Source organism: Pyxicephalus adspersus, chromosome 3, assembly GCF_032062135.1.
Source record: "Pyxicephalus adspersus chromosome 3, UCB_Pads_2.0, whole genome shotgun sequence".
Lineage (NCBI taxonomy): Eukaryota > Metazoa > Chordata > Amphibia > Anura > Pyxicephalidae > Pyxicephalus > Pyxicephalus adspersus.
The window spans coordinates 58,748,442-58,761,606 of NC_092860.1; the positions used below are offsets into that span (position 1 = coordinate 58,748,442).

General features: G+C 35.8%; 1 protein-coding gene across 1 annotated transcript; it reads left to right on the top strand.

Annotated features, from left to right (window-relative positions):
* Nucleotides 1-532: 532 nt before the first annotated feature.
* Nucleotides 533-12,093, top strand: ADAMTSL5 (ADAMTS like 5). Its single transcript, XM_072404836.1, has 10 exons — nt 533-665; nt 1,351-1,411; nt 4,338-4,449; nt 5,556-5,683; nt 5,935-6,058; nt 6,815-6,898; nt 9,208-9,368; nt 9,465-9,639; nt 10,064-10,135; nt 11,403-12,093. The coding sequence occupies exons 1-10, from the start codon at nt 547-549 to the stop codon at nt 11,708-11,710; spliced, it is 1,344 nt and encodes a 447-aa protein (XP_072260937.1). The 5' UTR covers nt 533-546; the 3' UTR covers nt 11,711-12,093.
* Nucleotides 12,094-13,165: the final 1,072 nt, after the last annotated feature.

The window sequence follows — 13,165 nt, forward strand, 5'->3', positions numbered from 1 at the left end:
CACAGGCATGTGAACTATGATAACAATGTGCTTTTTACGAACTTTGCCATTTAAAAATTTGGTTTTAGTAACTCTACATGATACAACTTTATCTATGCATGCAGAACATTATGTGGAATTTTTAAAATATAAATGTATTTATTTACATGTATTTTGCTCATGTTACTCCTTTGAAAACCTTGCAAGTATCAAAAATACTGTTCATCTGCTAGAAATGCATTTAACATTAGTGGTGTCAGTCATGCCTTGTAGTCCTAAACTATATTCATTGCCTTCCTATCCATAGCGTACGGACTGACATGTAGGTCAAGATAAGAACAGGAAGAGCTAAATAGTTTCTTTTCAACACAGGGAATGTACATTTTTTGCCCTTATAAATTAGGTATAACAAAACACTTTTAAAATTCTAAGTAAAAGACCAAAAGGGAGCAAAGTAAAGAAGTAAATTGTTAAGTAAGTGTTACCTTTAAGCCCTAGGAATGTTGGTCTTTCTGATCACCTTTTTGATGTCTGTCTTTTTCATAGTAGGTAAGAGACAGTGGGAGTATGCAAAGTAAGAGAACAGTACACTCTTCTTCTGGACTATGGACAACATGGGGATCATGGACTACTTGCTCTAGTTCATGTGGAAATGGAGTGATACTTAGAAGTCGCAAGTGTATAAGGTGCATGAACCAATCATTTTGTAACTGCACAATTAAAAAGCACACTGCTGTATTTAATAGGCAGCTTTTAGTATCAGAAAAAATTGTGAATAAAGTGTTCCTAACATCATAATCTGCCCATAACCGTATAACTATCTATATCCCTTACTATTTCCCCTACTTGAACCCTCAAAGCTTAACCCCCAATACTGAACCATAGGGACAAAGCTAAATCCAATATATATATATATATATATATATATATATATATATTTTTTTTTTTTTTTTACTTTGCAAAAGGCTAACACAAAGGCACATTGACTGCATATTCAGCAACATGTATAATCCATAGAACTAACAGAACATTAAAAATAATTAAATCTGTGTTCTAATAAGAATATTCTTTTCATTTTAAAATGTTAGCTTTTGCCTAGAATTCCACTGTGCCTTTCTTTTTCAAGCAACCCACAGGCCAGCATACCATAGGGTTGTTATTTCTTGAAATCGATTCAACTCCAAAATTTAGTAAATTATATGAATGTTTAGCCTTGAGGATTTAGGGCATATGCTTAACAAAAATGAACAAAGCACTTGGGGGTAAGTGCCATATGCCCCGTTGTATAAAGCTTGTAATTTTTATTGAGGCATTTGTTTACAGTGGATTAGATTGTAAAGAAAATTTATTAGAACATTTTACCTTCTTTAGGGTTACTTCAAAAGACACATGTGTGGGGGAGCTACGACAATACAAATCATGTCAGTCCAAGGTAAGTCTGCTGGGGCCAGGGTGGAAGAACAAGATCAGTAAAATGTACCATCCCCAGCACACACATATACATATATATATATATATATATATATATATAAATAAATAAAATTCATATGGAGCAGACATACTAAAAGTGTTATCCATTGTCCTGTTTATTCCATGCCACTGTTACCGAGTTTAGTTTTTTTTTTTTGCTGGGCTGTGGCTAATTTCAGCATATGGAATCATTATGCATTTGTATAAATATGTTGGTGGAAGATATGGCTGATATTATGCTTTTTACTAATAAAAGCTAAGTTAAATAAGACCAGAGGCACAATTGGGGTAGGAATATCATACAGAGGAACGATTGTCAGAGCAGACAATGCGTTTGTCATATTTCACTTCAGTATTTTCACCTACATCAGAACCAGGTAACATACAGTGTGAGATCACCCGTAGCAACAGGGGGTGTTTCAAACAGGAAACCAGGCCAGCAGGTTAAAAGTACATCAGGGGTTTTATTCACAAATACTATTTCCACACAAAAACAGGCAAAATAAAATAAACAGCAAAAATAAAGCCTGGCCACTTGGCCTCTAACTCAATGTTATTTCCCTTAACTATCAATCCAGCCTAATGCTGTGCAGGACTCTAAGGCCCTAACCATACATATTTTCCAACAAAGTCTATGTCTTTACTCACAGTTCACCTTGGCCCTCCTCCCAGCTCACCAGCCAAGACAGACACAGGAATAGGCAGGCTGGGAAATTATATCCCCAACCTAATTTCCAGGATGCATTTCAGGTGAGACAGTTACACCTGATCATACCCAGGCCTCTTTCGCTCCCCCACCTGGCCAAGAAGCTCATTGTCATTAAGCCTGGTACTTCAACCCCACCTTCAGATCAAAAGGAAAACTGACTAAACAGAAAAATACTCTGTGTATAACTTGTATCTGGGGAAAATGTACCTGTCAACCTAGACGAAACCCTGTCATTTATTTGGCCAGCTGTAACAACAGCTATAAAAGTATGGCTGAAAACACATTTTCAGCTTTAGAAATATAAAAATGTTTCTTACCCTGTTGGTCCCTAATAGAAATGTTCCCTTTCAGGAACTGTTGATAATTTAAAGTATATGTTAAGATAAAAAATGTTATAGTGTGGGAAAAAACCCTACAAAGTTACTTATGCAGTGTTTTCCTTCACTTCCTGTCTTTGAAGCACAACAGGAAATAGGATTAATTCTCACAAAAGCCAGCAAAATTGTAGACACTGTTGTATTTGTCTAAATTGAATTTACCTTCACCCTTTTCTCTGGATTGTCCAACAATTTATGTTTCTGTATCAATAATTACCAGGAGAAAAGGAAAACATGAATCTCTTCAGCGAAGGCAAACAATAAAAACTTGACTTACAGTATACCTTAACCACCTGAGCGTTACACTGATTTCTAGATTTCTGTTCCAAAAGCGTCACAGGTTTTCATGAAATTTTTTTTTTTAAATTGTAGACCTGTAACTTACAGAAATATGTCCGAATAGGGTTCTAGTAGATATCATGAATATAAAAAATGTTTGAAACACACAATCATGTAAAAAAAAAAACTTTTAATAAAATTAAAGGAAAAACACAAAAATCAGCTTAAACAAGAACACATAAATAAATGAAAAATACTGAAAATGCGATAATTCGGTATAATGTATAATAATATTTTTTTCTAAAACACCTCCCTAGTGTCCGTCACATACCTATAGACAAAACCACATAAATATATTTTCTATTATTTTGTATTGGATTGGATACAGGACTTTGTATTAAATCCAATACAAAATAATAGAAAATATATTTATATCATCGACGGGCGCACGCACGCGCATCATCAGAAATCGCCGAGGGACGCGTACGCAAATGCCGGGTATTCTAATTCTTTCCAAACTTCCATGCAAAAAGTGTTACATTTTTTGCATGGAAATTTATTTTGGATTGTAGGCTCTAATTCACCGAATTACCGCATAACTCACCAAAATATGTCCAAAATTTTATAAATTTAATAATTAAATTTTTTTTATAAAACATAAAAAAAACATAAAAAAAAAAATCTTTAAAAAAAACTAAAAAAAGTTAAAAAAAAAAAAGTGTAAAATGTAATGTACAGTAGCTTATATAATATATATAATACAATTATATATATATTATATAAGGATTTCTTTGTATTGAACTCAATACAGCTTTTTTGTATTGAGTTCAATACAAAGGAACTCAATGCAAAATTTTGAATTTGCCGCCCCGCCTCCCTCCCGCGCCGACGCACGCAGCGACGTCACCGGGAAACCCCGGTGATCGTCTCTGCACTCGCCGGCTGAACACAGAAGACACAAGACGTGTCCGGAGGAGCGGAGGGAGAAGGTGAGTATTTTTTTTTTTTTTTTTGTCCAGCGATCGACGCTGGATAGGGAGAGGCACAGGGATAGGGACAGGGAGAGGAGGGAGAGGAAGCCGGCTGGCTTAGAAAAGAAAGCCAGCTGGCTTTCTCCTCTAAGCCGGCCGGCTTTTTCTTTTAAGGAGAGGGACACCCGACGCTGGAGGACGACGCTGGAACATGGACCCGACGCTGGAACACGGAACCGACGCTGGATTAGCACAGCGGGACCAGATAAGTGGGGATTTTAGTGTAGGCGAAAAAATACGGGTTTAACCAAAAGAGCAAAAATATTTAGTGCGAGAAATTACGGGCTTAGCGGTTAGGGGGTTAAGGCATTTTATATCAAAATATCAAATGTGACATTTTGTCCTTATGTACATATGGATCGAACACTGTACACTGCACCAGTTACAAGGCAATAAGACTTCAAGCATGATAACATTTAAGTAGTTGTTTTCCTATTGATAACTATTGATAAGAATTTTATTAGCTATTCATGCTGGTTTGTGATTTTACAGCCGTGCCCTGCAGATGCTGTGCCTTTCAGAAATGTGCAGTGTGCTCTCTACAACAACAGACCATTACCAGGTTCATCTGAGCAAGCATACAACTGGGTACCATTTAATGGAGGTAATGTTACAATAATGTTACCTTGAATAATGTGTAAAATCCACAGACAGTTCTGATTATGCATTCCTCATTACAATTACACCACGATTTATGTTTAGCCTGTTGTTCTGAAATATATCAGGTATTAATCGTAATCCAGCTAAAAGCACAAATCTTAAATGTAGATTCTTTTTTAATTAGGTATTATAGTCATCTACAATATTACATTAAGTGCACATTCACATCAACTAAATTACAAAGCATCCAATGCAAAATACAATGAAAAACCAATTACTTTCAAAGTGCCCAGTTCGCAACAGTGCATGTTGGTATGTGCTGAGCAAACATACATTTTCAACCAGTGAATTTGTGACAATGCCTTGTGATTAGGCTGGCCTTTAAGCAAATAAATAGCTTGCTTCCTTCTACCCCCTGCTGCCAGTAAAAAGTGGGGATTATGTAAAGCAAACTAAAAAAATAGTTTACTCGGGTTCCCAGAAGACAGGGGTGACATCACTACAGTCTTAGTAGTGATGCCATTATTCAGAAGTGTAGCTAAGTAGTTATTTATGTATACAAATGCATCATGTTTAATCATGTTAACATGCACTGTAGAATTCAGGCATAAAGTTGGAATTGCCTCCGTACTTTAGGTAGAACACCTTTCACTTTTTTTTAGAAGTAGAAATGAGGAATCTTCTCAACTGGTGAACACACCTTTCCCCATTGGTAATACAAATTAAAAAGAAATGTTTGTTTAAGTTGCACTTTAGAATCATTCTTTTAGAACCCTATTAATTTTGTTGCCATTATAATAAGAGATGGGATAACCCATATAATAATGTTCTCTGATCTTACCTTGTGAACTCCAGAGTAGTAAACTTTATTTAAACATATTCTCAATAACAGACAATATTGTCACATGACAAAGGTCCAGTATGAGAGATAAAACTGTATAAGAGCATACACAATATTACATATCTTAACGACTTTATTTACTTTGTAAACTTGTTCCTCCCCCCAAAAAGTATTGAAAGATTGAAATTTACTGTATGATTTAATAATCTGTATGCATGATAATGAGTAATTATCTATCATAGTCATGTCAACCATATGCATAATTTCAGCTCCTAATTCCTGTGTTTTAAACTGTTTGGCTGTTGGATATAACTTTCATTATACCTTTGGGCGAGTACTGGATGGAACCAGCTGTGGAGCAGAATCTGTTGGTACCTGCATCAGCGGCAATTGTCTGGTAATAATCTTTAAATTAGCATTATGAGAAATTAAACAAGCATATTGTGGGTCAACACGTTTTCATTCAGCACACCTGATTGTCTACATTCCTAAGCATTTCTATTCCGGTCTAGCTGCTGAGGTTCAGTTATAAACCCAAACTAAACTGAACTACTCCAATAACAAGTTAACCTGTCAGTTGTTACCTCTCCTAATACAAATGTCAATTGTTTAGGTGATGTGATCCTTTTGGTATTTCTTATTTCACAGACAGCAGGGTGTGATGGGGTACTGGGATCTGAAATGACTTTTGACTCATGCGGAAACTGCGTTGGCAAGAAAGACTCGTGCATTTTTATCTGGAATGTTTTTCGGGACCCATATCCCTCTACAGGTAACATTATATTTCTGTGAGCTCACGCTGCATGCCTGCTACAGTTATCCTACATGTTGCTTTATTATTTTTTTTTACCTATTTACTATACTGGCTGGTTATGGGTGGGAAATGATAATTCCATGATTCTGAAATATATAGTGAATTTATTACAGAACCGAAACGGAGAATCACAGCTGCTATGTGAAACATTGTAACTCAGTAATAGCTACCAATTTAAGCATTATTCATTGTGAATGATCTAGGTTATCCAGTAAGCCAGCATTGGTACATACTAGACATCCTGACTGGTATAAATGTTTAAAGAGATTTTGTCACTATAAGAATTCAGAAGCCTGCTGATAGCCACAAAGTGCTGGCATCTTATTATTTTTTTTGCTTGGCCTAAACATTTGGCTATTCTAAAGGGGGTATGTTCATCATTTTTCAATGACCCTCAGGCAGTATATTGTAGTGATGGGTGTATAGAAATGTATGGGGGTGGGTTTAATGGCAAACTTCAACACCATAGGTATCAGTGCTTTGCCTAAACAGAAATCTTCAACATTCAAGAAAGGCACTAAATACTTAAAGCTGCTTCTGATGTGTACAGGCACCCTCCTTTCAGTTTTTAGAGTCTATTAACCTATAAGAGTAATATTTCCTGAAGAAGTCATTTTGACACTTTCCCAGCAACTGTGTTTGTATAAAAATATGTACTGTATTAGGGCAAACTCTATATTACTTTTGTGACTTTATTTTGAAATTTAATTTTAGGTTTCTTTCAGTACAAAAATGTAACACGGATTCCAGCTGGGGCTTTTAATATTAAGGTGAAGGACCTAAGTCGCAATATTTTAGGTAAACACAGATTATATTTACATCTAATTTTAAATATATATATATAATAAAAAACAAATGAAAAAATTGCCTTTTATTCTTCAGTTGCCAGCTATTTTTTTTCTAACATTATGATGAGAGTGGTATATTTTGTTCACAATCAATTTCAAGCAAAATCCAGGTATGTAAAAAATAATGTAGTAAAGGGATAGTTTCATTAAATTCATTATTTTTTTCATATAAAGAATAAGTAAAGGCAAAAATTAAAAATGACATATATTATGTAGATTTTCAGTAACATTAACACAGTGCTGTAACATACTTGTGTTACATGTTGACCCTGTCTGTAGGTCTGTTATATTCAACTACTTTTAACTAACAGGCCAAACTGTCTAGAAAAAGTGATAATTAGAGAGTTAAGAGAAACCATTTAACATTTTGAGGGGTGCTTGCAATGTTCAGCTTATATTCATGTCATTAAAATCTTTTATCCCAAAAAGAAAAACCTCTTTTAGTCTATCTAAAACTTCCCATGCCACAGGTAATGCTGTCCAAAGGTGGCTACATTCCTTCTCAGTGGGTACAGTACAGTGCATGTAGCCACCCTAATAGGGGAAATAAGTTACTGGCCGGATTCCAGGTGAAAATGGAAAGAAAAAGTCTAAAGTAAAAAAAAATGAAGCTACCCATCTAAGGACTAGAATATCTAAGCTGCAATATATTAAAGGTTTGTACTTGGGTTTAAATACACTTTAATATCAGATAGCTGTAATTATCTGTACAAAACTGAGCGAGAGAGCCAGCACTGGTAATCTTCTGTTGCATAGGTAATAAACTGATAGGAAAAGAGTGATGATTCATTAGTGTGAACCCACCCCCCTAATTACACACTCAGTAAATTGGTAGTGTACTTTTGACCATGCTATGTTGCTGCTAGGGTGAAGGCCAAGATCCTAGCAAAAGTGACTGTATTGCAACTGTTCAAACTTTCACAGACCTGTTGGTGGGTGAAACACTTCTTACAGTTCAGCTTCTATGTATCCTTCTATACCTATTACTTTCAGTCCCTGAACTCATTATTTGCATACTCTGTTACCATCAGAGGTGCAGAATAACAGAAGCATACAGGAAAAAAATGTGGAGGTTAAACATTGATTGACACTGGAGTAATTCAACATTCAAAAGGTAGTTTAAAACAAAAAATGTTTTTCTCAAAATTCATTTTGCACACTGTTGTTGTTGTTACTTTAGACAAATTCTAAATAGCAAGATAACATTACAAGTCAAAACTGTGTTTTCTGTCTAAAAAAACTTTCTTTAAAGGAAAACTTTAATGGTTTTGGGCCAGGTTTATTTTAGTTGTTTTCTTAGAAAGTATATAAGTCTACACAGTCTTTGCTTTGTAAATAACCCACAGAAGATTACAGGTTTTCCAAAAACGCAACTGCCTGTAACATACAATAAACTAAGCTATCTAATAAGAGAGAAGTCATTTCCCTGATATATAATTCACCTATGTACACATTTCAGCTTTTTCTATTGAGTTCTGTAAACAACAGACTTCCTCCATGATAGATGAAAACAGAAAGCATGTAAAACAAGATGTCACACTTACCTCTTCCTCACTAAAGCGCAGGCGCTCCTCCTCTGCACTTGTGGGCAGTTCTGACTCTGGGCACGTCTGTGTTCCCAATTTTTATCAATTTCGCCCATCCCAATGGCCAATCAGGAAATAGCCTCCTAATCGTCCCCGGCTATTTAGCTAGCTCAGACACAGCACTCAGCATTCGTGCAACGTGTCTCCACTAGTGCCGAGCCCCTTAGCTTTGCTGAGCAAGCTCTTGTACACCTGTTGCCTATTTCAGTTTTTCGCCTGTCCAGCTCCTGTATTAACCTGTTTCCTGGATCCCTGGTATTTGACCCCTAGATTAGACCTGACCTCTCATGCTTGCTGCCTTGACCCAGGCCTCATTTGACAAATCTTCTGCCTAGTGATTTGGTACCATGTATTTTCCTGCCCACCCTGGTTTGCCCAAGGATTGGAACCTGGCAGTAACCAGCTGTGCAACGTCCTCACCACTAGAAGCTCTGGAGAAAACCTGGTTACTGCTTAGAATCTGCACCCTGGCCTTTCTCAGGTCTCACACCTTTTCTGTGCCCCAATCACGACCCAAGAGAAGTCTAAAGATTGGTTTGCTAGTTTAAAAAAAAGAAATGGGACATGGGAAATATTTGAGATTCATCTGCAAACAAATATTGTAAACAATGTTCTGCATATTGAGCTGTCACTGCCATATTTACTTTAGCCTATATCTGCCATATTTATCTAGCCCTGATGAGTCTGAGCAAAGGCTTTGAGATCAATGGAAACTGGGCCATGTCCCGGCCAGGAGTTTACAGTGTGGCAGGTACAGAGGTCCATTATGGTCTTAATGGCAGTCTTGAGTTCCTGGAGGCACCAGGACCTACAAATGAGGACTTATATATTCTGGTGAGAAGCCTTTTTCATTATTTAATTTTACTCAGCTACAATGAAATCTATATTGCAGTGTGCATTTTAGCTGTTAACCTGCAACTCTTTTGGCAGGTTCTTTTTCAGGTGCAAAACCAAGGCATTGAATATGAATACTGGCTACCAAAGGACAAATACTTCAGCACCCAGAGAGAAACCCAAACACCACAGCCTCGCAAGAATTCAGCTTTGAATGCCTGGGTACGCACACCTACATCCAGCGGTGAAGGAACCACAGCACAAAAGAGGGGTAACTCTTCTAAATTCTCTGTAAAATCAGATACCTCATTTACACTTTTATTCATACAGACCTTCTTTGTTGATCTGATTGATGTATATATAACAATATAATACTGACTTAACACAGTACACCTAATAGGAAATATACTCATGAGAAGTGCTGCTCTACTGTTAATATACAATCTGCCAGCCTAGGCTTAACTCTGTGATTCATCTGACACTAGTAAACTTAAATTTACTCTTCCTTGAAGAGAATAAAAGTCTAGAAAACAAAACAATTCGGAAGATATATTTGTAATGTATCGGTATTAAAATATTTGGTGACTAGCATAGCCTTCTTGTAGCTATAGTGTTGTTTATATCCCATGATGGTTACTCATGTTTCCTAAATACCTTCTAAATTATGCTACTGGGTATTTTCTGTTTTCTTGAAGAAGACTGTCAAAAGTGCATACCATTTAAAGAGAAAACCCAAAAGAAAAGGCATTTTTGCCAGAGCGATTATGGTAAGAGCAAACATTGTAATAAATTGTTCACAGTCGTTTCCTTTCTATGAGTAATGTGTTCATAAACTGTTATATTCAAAGGGATCAATGCACATTATGTTGTTATATTTTTATGAAATGGGGCAGCTATATATACCAATAGATCTTCCTAGTAAACATATACTGTTGTTTGATAAGTTGTACTGCAGTTGGAACTATAAGCAAAATTTTGTGTTACCATTTTAATAAAAAAAAAAGGAATAAATTAGCAGGTTTGTTCTTAAGTTGAATTTGTATGTAAGTCGAAACAGGTACATTATTTTAATAAATGCAATTAGGACAGATGTTTGTCTCAACATTTTTTTAGGCAGCATGGTGTGCAAAAGTATGCAAAGAAGATGTATAAAGAAAAAGCTGCAGGGTTGGTCTTGGTCATTAAAGTGTTACAAAATGTGACTGATCAGCTCAGCTCTTAAGATCACCCACAACCTCAGCTGTGTTTAGCAAAATGAAGCCGCGTTCATATCTAGGAGTAGTCTGTATATTGGATGTCCTTAACTCAGGGACTACCTGTATGTGACAATTAAATGGTTATAATAATAATAATATTTCATACTTCAGTTAAAATGTTTTTATATATTTGTGACATAATGTTATTACATCAAAGAACAGCAATTTCCCAACCTAAGTTCTTTGGAACCCCAGGGTTTCTTTAAAGGTTGCTAGTTCTGAGCCAGGGTCACTTGGCAGATCCACCTGCATGACAGTGATATTTTTAGCTGTCTGTAAGTGTGGTATTCTGATTACCACTATAAAAGGAATTTTCTCTATTCACAGCAAATGACTTTGTTTTAGTAGGGGTTCCCTGAGACCTAAAAATTATTTAGGGGTCTTCTGGGGTAAAAAGGTGTCTGTTATATAATTTCCCATCAAATGCAGCTCTATATAAAAGACATAGAGATGTGCTAATGCAGTGAATAATCATGTGAGTGTTGACACTTTTCCTATATCCAGGATATCCAATTATATTAAACTTAGATTGCCCAAATTTCGAATGCCCAAAGAAAGCCAGAAGAGGGAACACTGACATGTTCACTAGATATTTTTCCCTTACTGGGTTGATCAATAAAAAAAGGATGATTTTATTTAAATAAAAAAATGTATTATTAGTTAACTCATTTTAGAATTTACCAGTGTGTTTACATGTATTATAGACTTTTTTTTATAGTTTTGGAATAAAAATAATACTGCATTCTGTTCTTCTTTCTGCTGCTCACTTTGTGTACAGTAATCCGTGGCAAAATTGTAGGGAGAAGAAAAATAGGTCAAGAAACACGGTATGATATACACGTAAAACACGTTTTTAAAAACAAGTTTCCTCTTGATCACCTTGAATTCATTTGGGTATCAAACCAGTGTGACTGCCCCAAGCTTGAAGATAATAAAGAATATATAATGATGCCTTCAAGACATGTGAACCATGAGCATACGTTGAACAGAATCTTGCTCTCTCCAAATAGTTATGTCAGGACATGGTCACAGCACGAGGACCAGCAGATGCAACGATTAAATAGACTATGTCGATTATCCTCTTGAGGACCCAGTACAACAGTATCTTTGTTGCTCATATGCAGATGGAGAGATGTCATGGGCGCAAACCAGCACCAGAAACATAGAAACTAGCAAGTGGTCAGCCGGAGGGACTCAAAGTCTGGCATTATACCATGTGTAACAAGAACATGAGCTGGAATTCCAACTATTCCAACAATGTACATTTTTTCACTAATAACTAATAACTACTTTCATGTCTCTGGAAATATTTAAGGGCATTGGAAAGCATTAACATAAATTCATATAGTGAATAGTGCAGTCTCATTAAATAGCCAACCCTTTTCAGGGGGTCAGATCAATTCCTCTCATCATGGCTAATGAAAACAAGAAAAAATATATATTTGTATAGAAATTTTCATCTAACTGCATGCATGTTTAGGAGGCTTATTTAGTAAAATAAACAACATACTTTACAAACTTCAAAAGCTATGTTCTTCTTCACAGTCATTTATACCAAAGCAGTAGATCATTACAACAGAGGAACTAACAAACATTTATGAGCTTACTGGATATACTACCATTGTTTTTAAAAGCCCAAACATAGGGAAACGTGCATATATTACTGAGATGTATTATATATTTTGTACTGATTTGGTCCTGACACGTTATGCAGTGGTTTCCACATACAGCATCCCTTTCCATTCCTAAAATGCACCTGATTAAGCTTGGCCTAATGAGCAGATGATCACATGTACAATGTAAGATCAACAGCTGTCCCTAGCTTCTCTATAAAAGCAGATGTGGATCATATTTCAGCATGTCCATTGTGCAAAGCAAAACAACACATGCTGTTAGCAATGTTCCCAAGTTTTAATGCATAAGACTATCAAGAGAGCAAAAAAAACAAAACAAAAAAAGACTGCTACACAAATCATTAATGACTATTGTCATTTTATTTTTTCTTATAGTAGGACATTTTCTTAGTAGGAAATACAATATGCAAAGTGAATTTAAAAATACAGTGGCTTTAGAAAATATTAAGACTACTCACTATTTTTTTTAATTTTGCTATGTTGCAGCTACTAAGCTCATTTAAAGTATTTTTGTTTCATTAATCTATACACAGGTACACTATAATAAACTAAAAACAGAATCTTAGAAAATTTAGTAAATGTATTAAAAAGAAAAAAACCTTTACTTGTACCAAGTTGAAGCACCTTTAGCAGCACATTACAACCTCAAGTCTATCTGGGTATGATGAAACAAACTTTGCACACCTGGATTTGGGAATTTTCTGCAATTCTTATTTGCAAATCCTCTCAAGCTCAGTCAGGTGGAAGGGGACTATCAATGGACAGCAAAAACTTTAGGTCTCTTCAGAGATGACTAATAGGGTTCAAGCCAGGGTTCTGGCTGGGCCACTCTTGGACATTAACAGAGTTCTTCCTAACCACCCCTGTGTTGTCTTCACCATGTCATTTGGGTCATTGTCATGTTGGA

Coding starts and splice junctions, on each gene's coding strand:
- ADAMTSL5 (XM_072404836.1), top strand. CDS start 547: ATGCAAAGTAAGAGAACAGTACACTCTTCTTCTGGACTATGGACAACA. Junction 5,684..5,934: donor GCATCAGCGGCAATTGTCTG/GTAATAATCTTT, acceptor CTTATTTCACAG/ACAGCAGGGTGTGATGGGGT. Junction 6,899..9,207: donor CCTAAGTCGCAATATTTTAG/GTAAACACAGAT, acceptor ATATTTATCTAG/CCCTGATGAGTCTGAGCAAA.